Source organism: Gymnoscopelus braueri (genome assembly GCF_963280865.1).
Source record: "Gymnoscopelus braueri genome assembly, chromosome: 9".
Lineage (NCBI taxonomy): Eukaryota > Metazoa > Chordata > Actinopteri > Myctophiformes > Myctophidae > Gymnoscopelus > Gymnoscopelus braueri.
Genome location: NC_137610.1, coordinates 34,004,810 through 34,021,544, shown reverse-complemented (window position 1 = coordinate 34,021,544; position 16,735 = coordinate 34,004,810). Strand labels below are relative to the sequence as shown.

Genomic DNA, 16,735 nt, shown 5'->3' with positions numbered 1-16,735 from the left:
GGGGGGTATATGTGTATATATACGAAACGAATGTATATATACATTTTTAAAGCGAATATTTTTAACTCAAATCTTTGCTTCTGGGGGTCCCTGGCACAAAACATTTTCAGATGGGGGTCTGCGGCCAAATGTATATCAATTTAGGGGTCCTTGGCATGAAAAAGGTTGAAAACCACTGTTCTAAATGGCAGTGGTTCACAAACCTTTTAGCTCAAGAGTCTTGAGGCTTGGGTCCCGGTTCCCGGGGAGACATCAAATTTCTCTTTTGGGTCTTGAGTCCCAAGACTCAAGACCCAAAAGAGAAGACTCAAGACCAAAAGAGAAATTTGATGTCTCCCCGGGAGCCGGGGTCTTGACTCAAGACCCAAAAGAGAAATTTGATGTCTCCCCGGAATCATACGAGGAAGTAAAATGTATAATAAGCAAGAAAGGAAACACGGCCGCAATAAATGGATTCAGGGAGAAAGCGTGGCAAAGTATTGCAGACAAATTAAATGCACAAGTCGTCCTTAAATATATAATTCAATTACTTAAACATGAGAAGTGTATAGTGAATATTGGAATTATCACCTAGCCTACTAATCTACAATGCGATAGCCTATTATATGCGCCATGCATGCATCCAACCAATATGTCGGAGTCTGTGCTCAGGAATGTGTCAAAAACATCTCCATGAATTCAAGGCTTCATGGAATGATAGAAAATAAGTATTTTTTGGGTGAACTATTCTTTTAAGTGTCTTGTTTAGGGAACACTGACACATTGTTGAGGCCTGGGATCGAACTTGGGATTTATGGCTTGCCAGGCAGGCTCTTTAACCATTCAGCTATGGCCACATCAACAGCAGAGATTCTAAGGCAGTTCTACTCTGTAACAGTAAAGGGTTTTAAGGGAAACCAGCAAAATGAGGAATAATATAATTAATTGCTAATAAAGCGTCATGTCTCTCATTTTTTACAATGTATTTACCTTTACCTTATTTACCTTTATATTATTAAATAAATTATGCATTTCATCCTCTATATATTGTCCAGCAACCTTTTATGATAAAGGCGAAAAAAGATAGTAGACCCGTGGGAGCCAGATTGCTCAAATGCCAAGGTTCCTGTGCTGGGATTAGATCCCATGATCTTGTGGTCTGTAACCTCACGTCACCAGTCTTTCCACCTCGGAGGAAATATGTGGTCTGAAGTCAAGAGCTCTTCCAACTGAGCTATGGATAGAGCAGCCGCATATTAAGCAGAAGTCACACTTTCAACTCCCACCCTCGCCAGGTTCAAAAACTTTATATTTGAAATCTGAACGTTTATGTAGATGAATGAACGGGTCAAAAATTGAGAAAGTGCAAACACCAGGTTGAAGTTCATCCATGAAGGTCATGACAGATCCAGACTGCACTAGCGATTTGTTTACATTTATGTTTTATATATTTTGTTTAAGTAGCAGTAGGCTGCTTTGCCCCACTGGAATACAGTGACTGATATGAATTAATAATATACTGGACCATACGTAAAATGAAGAATACCTTGTGATGTCAGTGACATTTTATTACAAATGAAAATAAGAAACAGTGCAGTAACAATACGTTTTCGTATAGCAGCAATTTTGCATGTACAATATATTTATATATTGTCTGTCGGGCGGAAACCTCATTATGGCCAAAACTGTTACTTTAAACATTCTAACATAGCAAAAACAGCAGATCGACAAAACAAAACAAGACTCGCGCAACATAATTTGGCAAGACACCATCTCCGGTTTACTTCCCGTATCTGCATAGTCTCGCGTAGCTATCTGCGTGAAGTGGGCGGACGCCAACCTGCTTCCGGTCTCCTAAAAAGGCGTCCACCCACTTCACGCAGATAGCTACGCGAGACGCGAGACTATGCAGATACGGGAAGTAAACCGGAGATGGTGTGTCTTGCCGATTTTTGTTGCGCAAGTCTTGTTTTTTTTTCCAGGACTTTCAAAAAGCGTTAAGCATTGATTCTCAAAGTGGGGTTTAACTTTTTAATGGATCCTATGTAAATAAAACCTGATAAAAGTGTCAAACTCCCAAAATCCACTAGAATGCTGGAAATTACATCTACTATACTCTGTTAAAAAATTTCCAGCGTGGTCAAGAGCCCCCCCCCCCTCTAGGTGTTTTGGTAGTGGGACAAGTGATTCTAGTGGTTGTAGGTGTTGGGGCAGTAGGGTCGGTGGTGCTACATGTTGAGTTAGTGGGACGGGTGGTGCTCCAGGGTATAATTGGTGTCCAGGTAGAAGTCATTTCTGGAGGTGGGAGTATTGTCATAGATCAAAGGAGGCGGTATAATACTTCTCCTTCTCCCTTCTGTTTATAGAGTCCTCTGAAGAACAGACTGCTGGAATGAGACGTATGATTTATCAGCATTTGAAGTATACCAATCTGGGAACCCATTTGGTCAAGAAAAGGAAAGAAAAAATATATAGTTTTTCCCCCTCGTTTTTGCCTCTGGGGGCACCACCTCCTTTTTTGTGTAGAAACAGCAACTCGGTTTGGCTCCTCCCCTTTCTTAGTCCCCTTCCCTGGTGTTTCTGCGTTTTTTCCTACCAACAACAATACTACATGTTAAGGGCAGTGGTGCTGACAGATTCTGCTGTTAGCAGAAGTATACAGATACACCAACCTTAATTTCTTCAGTAGTAAAACATGAAATATTTTTGGCCCTACAGCCTACGGCCCTACAGTTTTACTCAGTGTAATCCTTCTATCTTTACAACTCGACATTATAATAACGATCACACTCCACAAGAAACCTGAGCGCACTGAAGCACCTATTCAAATTGTATCAGATTTAGGAATACATCCAAGTGAAACAAATAGGATTATGTAACAGCAGGACCTGCGAGGTGTGCACTGCCACTCACCTGTTGGCCTGCTTGCCTGTAGCCATCCATGTCTGCCTGTAGAAGTCTCCAACTTTGGTCAGCAGACTTCAGTACAGCCACAAAACCAGACAACATCAGATGGTTATAAACAAAGATACTGGTCCTATAGGACCTCTAGTTAGTTGAGAGGAACCATTCTGTGCTCAGTGTGTCTTACCTTTTGACCAGTATAAAGGCCAGCTCCATAAGCAGAATACAGGGAAGTAGAAGCAGAATACAGGGAAGTAGGAGGTAGTACACCACCTTGACTGGTAGAAACTCTTTCAACTGATCACCTCCTGTATGGCTCCTCCTACACGACTCACACAGCACTGACACACACACACACACACACACACACACGCACACGCACGCACACGCACACACAGGTATATGGACTTTTGACTCATACATTGACTTTCCATTGACTCAAACACCTACTCTCATACACCTCCTTTAAAATAAAAGCTATGCTAATCTCTGAACAGGAAACCGTAGAAAATGTTAAAGGGTTTGAATGTGGAGGAGACACGTGGTTGTATACATGCACCCTCTACAAGACGAACGGTAGGGTTAGCACTTAGCAGTGATAGAGACTTTACACATAGGTGGAACTGGCATAACGACTCTATTTGGAGAAAAATGGAAACAAGGGAGAAATAAGTGGAGGATTATCTGAAACAACAATATTTATGATACACCCCCATATTGAGAGAGACAATTGTTCTGTACTCCTACAACTCCCATGATGCATTTCATGGGCAAGCATCAGCATGGCAGCATTATCATATAGCAGTGTTAAAGGATCTACACCATGAATTTAAAAAAATATATATATATTTAATATCATATTGTTTATGTCACTCAAACGTTTTTCAAAAGGTTTGAGCCTAAATCAAGCCTCAGATATACTCATTCCAACTAAAAAAATAATAAAGCACTTTCACCTGCAATACCACATTGTCCTGATTTGCACGTTGCACTATTGAGCCAGTTTGTATGCATGTTATCTCCTGGTTCTGAGTGAAAAAAGTAAAAAAAAAAGAGAAGAAAAATGTTTTTTTGTTTTGTTTTTCTTCCTAAGTTCGAACTGAAAAACGGGAGGGATTGTACCGCTAGTGACGTCACTTTCGGGGCCAAATCAGTTTGGCCTGTTTTGAGACCAATTTACATAAAACCCCAGATATGCTGTGAAAGCCTGAGTGCTCAAACTGGGGTATTTTTTTGGGATAGAAGAGCGGTAGGGGAGACCAAAAACACACAAAAAAGAAGGAAAAGTTAAAATTCATGGTGTAGTCCCTTTAAGGCTCCAATGGAATGTTAGCCCAACAATATCATGATGTTTCCCTTTAATGCTATTTTAGGGTGTAGGACTCATCAGAATACTATTTGTGACACACAGTGCCATTTTAGTTTTCCTTATTGTACAACTGATTGTACAACTGATCAAACTGGACAGTAGAAACTCACTTTGCATCCTGCACTGTGACGTCTTACCTTTCTTAATACTGACAGGCAGGTTGTGTATCACTGTGTGGTCCAGCCACCGGTGTAGTTGTTTCTGGGGATGCTTCTGTCTGGACTGTGTCTCTTCAGTCACCAGCTCACAGCATGGGGGTTTAGGGGCTTCTGCCTCAGCCATGACACTGAGGAACCCTGTAATGGACATGGGTTACACCTCATTTAGGAGATAACATGGGTCTAGGGATGAAAATCAACCATTTTATGAGACTCATATCTAGTCTGCCTGCTATTCCAGTATACATCAGGTCTTCTAAACACTTTGCTCATGAGAGTATGTGGTGAATCTTTATAATTCATCACAACTCATACAGATTTATACCTTAATCCTCATCAAGGATAAATCATCTCCAAGAAGCTATAGGCTCTGTGCATAACTGTAGTCCCGGGTTTCCAGAATGTGGCATACCCGTTTCCTGTTCTGGTTCATTTTCTCATAGTTTGTTTGATTGGCTCCACAGCAGATTTGAACCGGAAACACATATGAAGGTGTCATTTGTGCATAATGTGTCTATACATTACATATGTTGTAATACATAATGTGTCTATACATTACATATGTATACATACATATCTCTAGCAAAAAAAATCAGGAAATGAAAAAAACAAAACAAAAAGTGGAGTTTAGGAGGTTTTGTTCATCATTGATAAGAACAGCTAAATGGACCTCTAAGCTCACAATGAGGTTGGAGGTAAAAAGGGGGTGGAGCCTAGAGTCAGCAAAACCAGCTAAGGCCACTTCCCTTTGGTGGAGTCAGCTGGTTTAGCAGAAAGTTTGAGGATCCAATGGAGTTAGCTGGTTTTGTCAGAAGCGCTTTTTAATGCTTTTCATTGGTGCAATATTTTTTTTTACCAACACACAGACGTAAATGGTGTTCAATGGCCCTGATTTATGGAAAAAAAGCGTCAAAATGGAGTTAGCTGGTTTCTGCCGGACAGCAACGATATGTTGAATGCACTTATTGTAAGTCGCTTTGGATAAAAGTGTCTGCTAAATGACTGTAATGTAATGTAAGTACATGATCATGTCTGTTGCATGATGATGCAACTGTTCATGCTGGTGATACATTTGGGTACCATACTACCAATGCCACCAAATTCCTATACATTTATTGTACAGGGATTATTTATTAATTTAAAGTATTTTTGGGGGGAGTTACCACAACCCTCAATATTGAAATTAGGTCATTCGAAAAAAGGAAGAGGAAGTCATTAACCGTTCTCTCTCAGGAAGTGAAGAGCGTCCATGTAGCCATTGTGACAGATCTCAGCCAACTTCTGTTGAGTTAAAAAGAATTACAGTTGGATGTTCTGGTACAGTTAAAAGGGACGAAAATGACAGTACATCAGTACAAATAAGGCAACCCAGGGTGTGCACAGCTTCAGCACCCTCAAGTGGACACATTTGCAGATAGTGTGACACTGTACATAAAGTAAATATGCATCAACTAACAATGGCACTTTTGAAAGGATAACCAGCCCTGTAGGATATTTATGTCTTTGGTTAACTGTATGAATGTGAATCTCTCTCTCTCTCTCTATACACACACACACACACACACACACACACACACACACACACACACACACACACACACACACACACACACAGTATGTATATCCTTTTCTCTTGCCTTCAATGAGCAGAATTTGAACCCATAACATTGTGGGTATGTGGTTAATGCATTAGTTAGCTGAACCTTCAGGAAAGCCTCCTTTCCCCTTTTCTCTCTTAATGGAAACGCTAAAGTGTCCTTTCATATGCTACACTCTTCATCAAAAATTATGTTTTCACATCACTCCACTATCCCCTGCCCTTTCCTCCAAAGTCTAAAAATAATCACCTTCCATTTACCAAAACTTAACTCGGTCTAGCAGTGAGAGAGATGTTTCAACACGGCCAAGGAAATGTGGGCAATCACACACAAGTTATTTCGCCTTTTTCCTTCTTCTCTTTTCACAACAGCTAAATTAGACAAATCTAAAACTAGCTAAATAGGGACAAGAGGAGCAGTGCCAAAGGCTGACGTGACCTTAGGCTCTGGAGGGCAGAAAGAGGTCGTGACCCTGTGCACGTTGCCGGTGTTGATCTGGATGCTGACATTGTAAGCGTTAACCTCCAGGAAGTTGAGCATTCCCTCTCTGGGACAGATGTCACTCTCACCGGAGAAGGGAATCAGAGTGATGGTGTTTCTCTGCTCACAGAGTGGCATGTTGTTGCTCAGTGCCCCATCCATATACCACTGAGTGGAGGGGGAGGCACACAGCACAATCACTTTCAAGGTTGTAAAAATATTTCAAAAACATTCAAATTGTTTCAAATACACCACATCGCAACACTCACAATGCTCACAACACGTCATTGTGAGCATGTAGATCTGCTATTTTTGCTATTTATCGTATGAGAAATATCCAACCACTTAACCACCAATGTTGATCGGTCCCCCAGGTGTCTGTATTTGGCTCCCTCCTCGTTTACCCTCTACACCAAATCTCTTCGCTGATAATAGCAGATTTACAAGCTCGTAGATATGCTATTACCTACAAAATGTTCACCAAATGTTTGCCTATCATATGCCCCAAATAGGGGCACTAGGATTCCTGTGGTTAAGTGGTTAATATATGAAGGCCAACAGGCATTATATTGTTGAACAAGCCTTTCAAAATAATATTTTTTTACATACACACACACACACACACACACACACACACACACACGTCAACTCACTACTCCACGGTATGAGGGAGGAACCATTCCACAGTACACAGGGAAAAAACAGCTGCACATCAGAACCTGTGAAAGGAGACAAAATATTAGAAGAGTAGGTCAGGTAGGTCTTTCCAAAATATAGGAGCTCTAAATGGAAGGGATGGATGGAGGAGTTAATGATCACTTTCCCTTGCCAGATATCCCAGCATTCTACCCTAAACGTATCGAAGATATAAACATGAAATACATTTGAGCAAATATAACTCAAATTGTCTTTTAAGACAAGACATAACAAGGACAGTAGCCTACCTGGATGAGTTCCTCTCTGGTGTCAAACTCTGACACTAGAACATTCTTCCCATTAGATATTCTGGTCAGAGACACACAGAGCCTCCCAGAGGCTCGCACGTGGCCGTCTTCTGGAAGGTTTTCCTCCAAGAAGTCCTTAGCTATCTTCAGGAGGTTAAAGGTAGGGTGAAAAACCCCCAGCGTGTGTCTTCTGGCTTCAATAGCTGTAGACATGACATCAGCGATGCATTTCTCTGCACAGATGAAGAGGACAGCGATGTGAGTGGATTGATTGATTGATTGATTGAACACTTTATTAGTCAGAAATGTAAACAGCACAGCCAGCAGTGAATGACTCCTCCTTTCGACAAGAATTGGAGAACAGATGGCAGTTGTTTCTATGGTGATTTTACGATTTCCTTTTCATAGATTTGGGTAAGACTGTATATTAAGGTTGGGTCTATAATGCAATACATCCACAATCAGGGTTGCATTGCATTGCATTATAATGCACTTATAAGGCATTATAACACTCTTTATAAATGTTTATAATCATGTATGACAACTTATAACGTTTATGACGCATTATAAGTACTGGTCATAATGTTCAGTGAAACAGCACGTTATAACTACCACAACTTAGCCAGTTATAAAGGCACAAAGACAAGTGCTGTAATGTATCATAACGCATTATAAGTCATGTTTATTAAATGGAATGTCTTATAAACATTAATTATACACTATAGCATGACTTTGACTTTGTCACCTAGTCACAAGTAAAGTGAACATATTTCTGCGAACAGCTTCCTCTGTGAGGTCCCCAGTACCAAGCTACGCACCATGGGGGACCGGGCCTTCTGCTCGGCAGCACCGTGCCTGTGGAACCTCCTTCCTATCATTTTAAGAGACCCTGGACTCTAAAAACCTAAAAACCTTTTTATTTCGGAAGGCCTTTGTGTTAAATTGTGTGACCACTGTCAGCAATATAATTTTGTGCTAGACATTTTTAAACCCTGCTTTTTAACCTTCTATGATTGATAATATGTTTTAACCATGCAGCACTCTGAGATTCTCTGTGAATGAAAAGTGCAATACAAATAAAATGTATTATTATTATTCATTATTAGCAATTGTATCATACTACAGTATATACCCTATAGCATGGCTTTGTGGCCTTTAGGTGAAGTGACAACATTTTATAATGGTTATTAGCAATTGTATCACACTATTGTATACTATAGCATAACTTTGTGACCTTTAAGTAAAGTGACAACACTTTGTAAAGGTTATCATTTAACCCATATGCAAGACAAAACACATCACAATGTTATCCAAGCAATGTCAATATTTATTTTCACAAATAGCTATTTAAATGTTATAAAGTTGTTATAAAGTCAAGCAAAAAAAAACAACAGAAAACTACACAATCACACCACAAAGTAGGCTACATGATCTAGTAATTTAACAAAATAAAACATTGAATCAAAAGCATTTACAAAAAAATATATCTATCAAGCAATTAATTTAGTGTCAGCATTAGCATCAAACAACAAAAAACAGAATTAGCATCAAACAATAGTATTAGCATCAAACACAAATGATCACAACAAACTTACCACCAGTGTCATCCCTGTCAGTGAGGTTCAGCTCTCCCTGCTAGAATTCTTGTTTTGTTTTCTGCTTTTCTCTTTCATAGTCTTTCTGATACTGTCTCTCCTTCTCATGCATTGATTAGGCCTAATGCCAGCTGCTCCCTTGCAGTGTCTATTTCAAAATAAAATCTCCTTGGTAAATTGGACTCTTGACAGCACATTATTATTACCGTAAAAATATTTCTAGGGTAAATAAACTTATATGCTACCCCTAAAGGAAGAAAACACAAAACATACTAGTCTTGTGTAGAGAGACAATCAGAGATGGTGACATCTAATTCAATGTGGGCTAGAATAGTGGACACACCTCCTATCCCTAGGCTACCGCTTTGAAAAACAATCCTGAAACAGTCGGATTATGAAGGACTGGCAACTTTAAAGTCTTTGTAGTGGCGGAAGAACCTATGCAGGAGAGTAAGAAAGGCCTCTGGATTAGAGGCCTAGGGCCTCTGTGTGCAGAAAATGATGATTCATGATGAAAAGCATAAAAAGTAGTTAGAGTACAGATACTTTGTTTACTCTTACTCTGCCTACTTAAAGTAAATGTTCTAAGCATGATTGACAAACAAGGAGTTCACGTCTGGGAAAGTGACCACGAAGGGAGAGAAGATGGCTCCCACAGGAGATAGATCGGACACAAGAGGCATATCATGAGTTGTACACTAGGTCAAAGTGAACTTATGGGGAAATTTATGTATTTTGTTATATCTAGAAATCACGTGCAGATAACCATATGGCCTAGTCACAAGATGGTTAATATTTCCTAATATTAAGAAATAGATGAGAAGAGGAGGAGAGACCTATTGCCTACTGACAGAAGGGGTATAAATATGACTAATGTGTGTGTAATCGAGCAATCGAACGGAGGAATGGAACAGAGATGATCTGGAGCATTGCTTGCTTATGCTAAGCCATTTATAACTGCCGGCACGAAATAAGGCAAGTGATGGATTCTAAAGAACGCATATATGCGTTCTTGGCAGGCAATGTGTAATGCCAATTGATTCCTCCCCACACACATTTCTGTGTTGTCACTGCTGTTGTATCCTACTGACTCACCTGCCAGTGAGGAGCCCCCACCGGGAGGACGTTGTAGAGCCCTTGTCCTACTCCTCCCGCCCATCACTCCCCGCTGGCAGGTGCCGCCCCAGCCCGTAGGAGTACATACAATGACCAATATCACCCTCCCCACCCGGCTTCCCTCCCCCGAACACGGGCCAATTGTGTTCGCATAGACGCCCGACAAAGCCGGATGCACCACGGTGGATACGAACCCACAACCTCCGTGGTGGTGGGCAGGGACTTTACCACTGCGCCACCCGAGCGCAACCTTAACATTTTTTGCATTCGTTCTGCGATGCAGTTATTTTTAAAATGTCTGGTCACCTGACCTATGGGCGGAGATCTCAAATCATCTGGCTACAAAAAAATTGGCTAGCCAATTTCATATTAAAGAGATATTTCACTTTCAAACATGTTTGGGGTCATTTTAACGTCTGCTCAGGCTTTTGTGAGCACTCCGGACAGTTTTTAAGTTGCTTGATTCAGTATTTAATATTTGATATTCATTTTATCAGATACACACCCTTCCTATACAAACCCATTGTAACTTCAAACTCTGTTTTAACCATTACATTACAGTCATTTAGCAGACGCTTTTATCCAAAGCGACTTACAATAAGTGCATTCAACATAGGTAGGGAACAAAACTACGAAACTACTAAACTAAACCATGATAGATTCATCGAAAACACCCGTTGTGAGGGGTCCATGTTTTTTTGATTACTTTTCATTAATTTATTTTAAAAAATTGTTTATTTTTTCAAATAATTTTCCCCCAAAACATTATAAAAAATAAATGAAAAAAGGAATAGAAAAAACACAGCTCCCTCACGCATTAGAAGGACAATATCAGTCACCAGAACCGAGGACTGGTGTTTTCGATGAATCTATCATGATTAAAATGGAGCTTGAAGTTACAATGGGTTTGTATAGGAAGGGGGCGTGTCTGATAAAATTTATATCAAATATCTAAAAATACTGAATCAAGCAACTTAAAAATTGTCTGGGGTGCTAACAAAAGCCTGCGTAGATGTTAAACTTACCCCAAACATGTTTAAAAGTGAAATATAACCCAAACATGTTTGAAAGTGAAATATCCCTTTAAATGGGCAGCAGGTTCACATTCTATATAAAAATGTTGGGTATGTCATTATAGGCAAAAATGTTAAACACTTACAAGCTTGTGAGTTTGTAGATTGGTTATAAAAAATATCTTAGACAATTGTTTAAGTGGTTAAGTGGTTAAGCACTTTGTAAACGGTCTGTATTTACCTCCATCAAATAATTTGTAATTGCCCTGGCTTGTCATTGACGGTAGGTACTAGGTGCTGTTGAGTCTAATTTGTCACTTTTTCATTGATTTATGGGCCTCTCATGGGTTCAGGAGTCTGACTGATTTGTGATACCCCATCATAAATTGTTATGATTCATTTTGCCACCAGGAGCATGCAAGAGAGATATATGTAGATGTTTTTCTCATTCATGTTGTTGTTGCTCTGGTTTGAACTCTGTATGACCTATGGAATTTGCTCCTACTGCTGTGTACTGGTACTGTAGGTGTCAATGAACTTGTTGTGCTCATGCTACCAGTCAAACCAATCACTCTTTTAGTCATATTGTGTAATGTTCATTTTAGCAGTCTGTTTTAGTGACACCCTCCTTTGCCATTCCAACGTTTGATTGAATAACTAATATAATTTACTACTTATTGTTAGGTCTCAAATGTATTGAGGGTATGATATAGAGGATGAACATTTGAGAAATGAACATCAGCTGTTTGCTGTAATTGTATATAGATTTTAATGTATTATCGTTTACTTGTGAATCTTCTTTCCCCAATACATTTGCACACTTCTAGTGTAGCAGTCATAGGTATTAAGCTTGACGCACAAAACAAGTCTTCAGACAGTTTTATTTTATGACACTTGTCATAAAAAAATATGCTTTACTTAAATAAAAGAAAAAAACTGACAAAAACCCACCAGACTATATGAATTAGCAATCAAATAAAAGAGAAGCATTACATTGGCTGAGGCTTATTTAGACAATTAAATCAAAGAGCAAGGAATGAGCAAGGGCTCATTCTTAATACAGATATATTGCACACTGCACATGGAATTCTTAATATGGCTCTTACAACTTGTTTAAGTTACTTTTTTAATCAAACCCACGCCAATACATTTCAATTAATTTTGAAAGCTTTTCTGTCATCTCAGAATATATCTCAAATTAAATTAATCAGGGTCCAGGATGTCAGCAATATGTTTCGATATTGTTGACAATTACCGTAATCAACTTTAAGTATACGCTATTGGCTGTAAAAGATCTACAGTGGCAGGGATTCACCACCGTTTGCTTGGAAGAGAGTTAACTATACATACAGTAACAGGGTTACATAACATGGAATACCATGCCTAAAAATATTCCCAAAATATACATATAATATATTTGGGCCCAGCTCAGTGGCCTTGTGGGTAGAGTGTTCAACTTGAAACTGGGAGGTATGGGTTCAATCCCCAGCAAAGTTATACCAAAGAGGATTTTATAAATGGTAACCAATGCCTTCTTACTCATCAAGGGTTTGGATTGTGTGTAATGGCTAGACCACAACTATTCGCAACTCCTTGCAACAAAACAGGTTTAAGGCAACTCCTTGCAACATGCAACTACTTGATACCATTATCCCCTATGGCAGTTGCAAGGAGTTGCATTGGTGTGGACTGGCCTTAAACCTGTTTTGTTGCAAGGAGTTGCGAATAGTTGTGGTCTAGCCATTACACACAATCCAAACCCTTGATGCTGAGTAAGGAGGCATTGGTTACCATTTATAAAATCGCCTTGGGAACTAAAGGTTCCTGTGCCATATAGCCCATAGGTCAGAAGCCCATCTCCCGTTTCTTTAGCTTGATGTACAAGTACAGAACACCACCTGGTCATGATGCTAGTATGTCAGGGGGACTTAAGGCCAGTCTACACCAATGCAACTCCTTGCAACATGCAACTACTTGACACCATTATCCCCTATGGCAGTTGCAGTTGTGGAGACTGGCCTCAAGTCCCCCTGACATACTAGCATCATGGCCAGGTGGTGTACTGTACTTGTACTGTATCAAGCTGCCTCACACTAAAGAAACAGGAGATGGGCTTCTGACCTATGGGCCATATGGCACAGGAACCATTAGTTCCCAAGGCTACTTGTTGAGTGGTTAGGGCATGTATCACATGGGCTTAAATGTCTGACAGCAAAGCATTTTCTGTTTAATTAAGAGCTGGAGAGACATGGAGATTCCTGTTACTGAACAAACACTCTATAGCAATGAGTACTAGTAATAGAGCTGTTTTTAAACTTTTCTTCAGAGATCAATTATTTAATGCAGGTCTAAAACATAGTTATCAAACCAGACAGGTAAGCTCAGGGTATTTGGAACTTCCAAAAAAGTTATTTATAGAGCCACCCAACAATGGAACTCATTATCTGCAAATATTAAACAAATCAAGAGCAAATACTTATTCAAAGAAATCTAATATTAATGAGACCACACAATTAGAATGATCAATATGTTTTTGTACATGATGTTTAACCTATGTTCCTGTATTATCTAATTATCATTGGCATTTTAATGTAACTTAGATTTAGACAGACGGGTGTCAGTTGTTGTTTGTATGAATATTGTATGTTTTTTTATGTTATGTTTTATGTGGACCCCAGGAAGACTAGTGACCGCGGCAGCGGAAGCTAATGGGGATCCGAAGAAAGAAAGAAATGGTAGACAATGATAGAAATCATAGTGCTCATGAGCTGCATTCAATGCATACATATTATTATTTTCAATTTATTAATTATTAGTATTATTAGTACCAGGCACCATTTGACATACTGAACAAAGATCAACATAATTGAAAACATTTTTGATCCATTTACCTACAGTACATACCTAAGGGGATTCCAGTGACTAGACTTGCTGCCACCAGGCACCCTGATGACGCTCCACTGATCTTAGATGCACCTTGGACCAAATGTGGGACACGTTCAAGAATACAACTCAACGCTCCCATGTAGTAAACACTTCTAAATCCACAACCGGCAAAGGAGATATTCCATTCTTCCCCTGCGCAAAACATTGTCTCTGGCATTTCAGTTGGTCACACTAAATTCAGTCAAACCATCAAAAGGGCATGTCTAAGACTGTAGACAATCATAGATATCAGCCTTTCGTAAATGTTTTAATTGTCTTTGATATTTGAAGCTTGCCTTCCCACAAGAACACTGTCCTTATCTCCAGTACAGTACATCCAAAGAAAAGCAAAAAGTGGCCATAGTGTGTAGGCTAGGGATGACCAGAGGGTTGCACAACTTCGTTCAAATGTCATATAGAAGGGAAGTGGTTGGCTCATTCACTGAAAGAAAACTACAAGCAAAAAGGTTAACCATGTGCTTCTTTCCAATAGGCTCTCTTGTAACTGTAGAAGTTTGGCATCACCACTAGATGGCGCAGCGAACAGCACAGTACGTGAACCTAACCAGACAAAATGACAGAAAGAAAAGTCTGAATGCAATGTTATGCAATCCTATCTTGCCTTTGCTCTGTTGATTTACCATTCTGTTTTTTTCCTTCTACTGACTGTCCTGTGCATTTTGCATCAATATAATGACATTTAAACTCAGTGAATTTTGCATCAATATAATGTCATTTAAACTCAGTGAAGTTATAACAGCTCATTCAGATGTCTAGTCTAATCTACCTGTCAGCAGAGACTGTGGCTAGTCAAGTCACATTTATTTATGAAGCCCATTTTTACCAAAATGCTGCACAGAGCAGGTAGCTATAGATCACAAATACAGAAACCATCATCAATGTGGACGACTGGACATTATTCCATGTATTTCTGTTCTGTATGGTAAATTATTTGTAATTATGAATCCATGATTTTCAAGATTCGTTTTTTTTTCATTAATTAAAATCTGAATACATTTTACTGCAAGACGCACGTGCACATGCTGACATTCTGAATGAATGTTAATGTAACACCTCGTCCTAATACACACGTGGTCGTGCATGTGCATACATGCATGCGCACACATGCACCAAGACATTCTGAATGAATGTGTTACTAAGTTCTGCTTTGATCCATTCATAAATATGATAAATATGAGTAAATGGTTATAGTAGCATGCATATTTATAATACTTTTTCGCTGTTCAACACAGACCAGTCCTATAGAAGCACAAAATATATGATAGTAGAATAAAAACACGTTTTTTGTTTGTACAGCATGACTTATAGGACAACTTTGTTTTTTTTTTACAACCAAGGTTTATATTTTAGCTTGTAATTAAAGTAAATAAAATATGTTTTTTTTCTTTCTATAGTTTTAGCCATTTTTTACAGTGGGCGGGGGCATTCTGTCCGGTGGCTCAATATGCCTTTTTTACACAATAAAAAAGGTCCTGTGGTCTTTGATGGCCAGATGTGAGTTATTGGGGGCTAGAAGAGCTACTGTAAATAATAATAAAGAAAACGCCGGGTTATTGTGTAAAAAAAGACATATTTAGCCACCGGACAGAATGCCCCCGCCCACTGTAAAAAAAAGATCGTGAAAATTGCTAAAACTATAGAAAGCAGTAAATTTATTTTTTTAACACTCATCTTTTATTTACTTTAATTACAATCTAAAACATAAACCTTGGTTGTAAAAAAACAAAGTTGTCCTTTAAAGTTTTTTTTTAAGCAAGCGGAAGTCTATATGGCGGAGACAAAGCTCTGCTACTGTGCGCTGGTTGTTGTAATGGGACAACCAATTGGGTGTCGTTCGTCTCTTGTTCTGGAATATGTTTGACTGTAGTTCCCTTTTCCAGAAGGGAGCATGCCCGTTTCCTGTTAGGGGGTCCTGCTCATTCTCATGGCTTCATTTGATTGGCTCAGAATAATACTGACATGATACTGACCATGATACTGACATGTAACTGACCATGATACTGACATGATACTGACCATGTTACTGCAGTATCAGAGCATACTGTAGCTCTGGTTCCACCTTAAACAGCGCCATCAGGTCTGTAAAGAGCATAGCTCTGGTTCCACCTTAAACAGCGCTATCAGATCTAAAAAATAAAAGCAGTTCATAGCTCAAACAGCACGTGCTTTTGATGGGACTGATACTGCTGCGGTCACATGGCTAATGTTAAAATGTCAGCCAAGTCCATGGACTGTAAATATGTGTGTGTAAAATGTCACCAACTTCAACCTATAATGTCAAAATGACAATAAAAACGACACATCAAATAATACATGGTTTCTGTTGTCTGACATCAGTGCATGTTGAAAATCATAGCAGCCCGAACGTCTATATATTACATTTGTTATTCAGAACCTTTCAATATTTGCAATTGTTCATACAATGTTGAAAACTTCTCTTAAATGAGCGTATTCATCCAAATGAAAGTTCATTCAGCATAATTTGAGTAGCAAAGAAATTATTTAAAAAACTGTGGTGGATGATGGATGTTTACTAGATTTAAGGTCACATGACAACACAGTTTTCTAGATAAAGGGGGTGGGTCAACTTACCCACTGGGTCATCTTACCCCGTTCTCCCCTATGCATCAATA

At 39.2% G+C, this 16,735-nt stretch overlaps 1 protein-coding gene across 1 annotated transcript; it reads right to left on the bottom strand.

Moving 5' to 3' along the window:
- Positions 1–1,963: 1,963 nt before the first annotated feature.
- On the bottom strand, positions 1,964–16,735 carry LOC308092029 (patatin-like phospholipase domain-containing protein 2). The gene is made up of 10 exons (XM_080437822.1): positions 16,695–16,735; positions 15,315–15,341; positions 14,061–14,642; positions 7,433–7,665; positions 7,142–7,207; positions 6,447–6,656; positions 5,631–5,691; positions 4,390–4,548; positions 2,893–3,224; positions 1,964–2,586 (listed from the first exon to the last, which is right to left on the bottom strand). Exons 3-9 carry the CDS (start codon positions 14,257–14,259, stop codon positions 3,067–3,069), a joined length of 1,086 nt encoding a protein of 361 aa, XP_080293948.1. The 5' UTR covers positions 14,260–14,642; positions 15,315–15,341; positions 16,695–16,735; the 3' UTR covers positions 1,964–2,586; positions 2,893–3,066.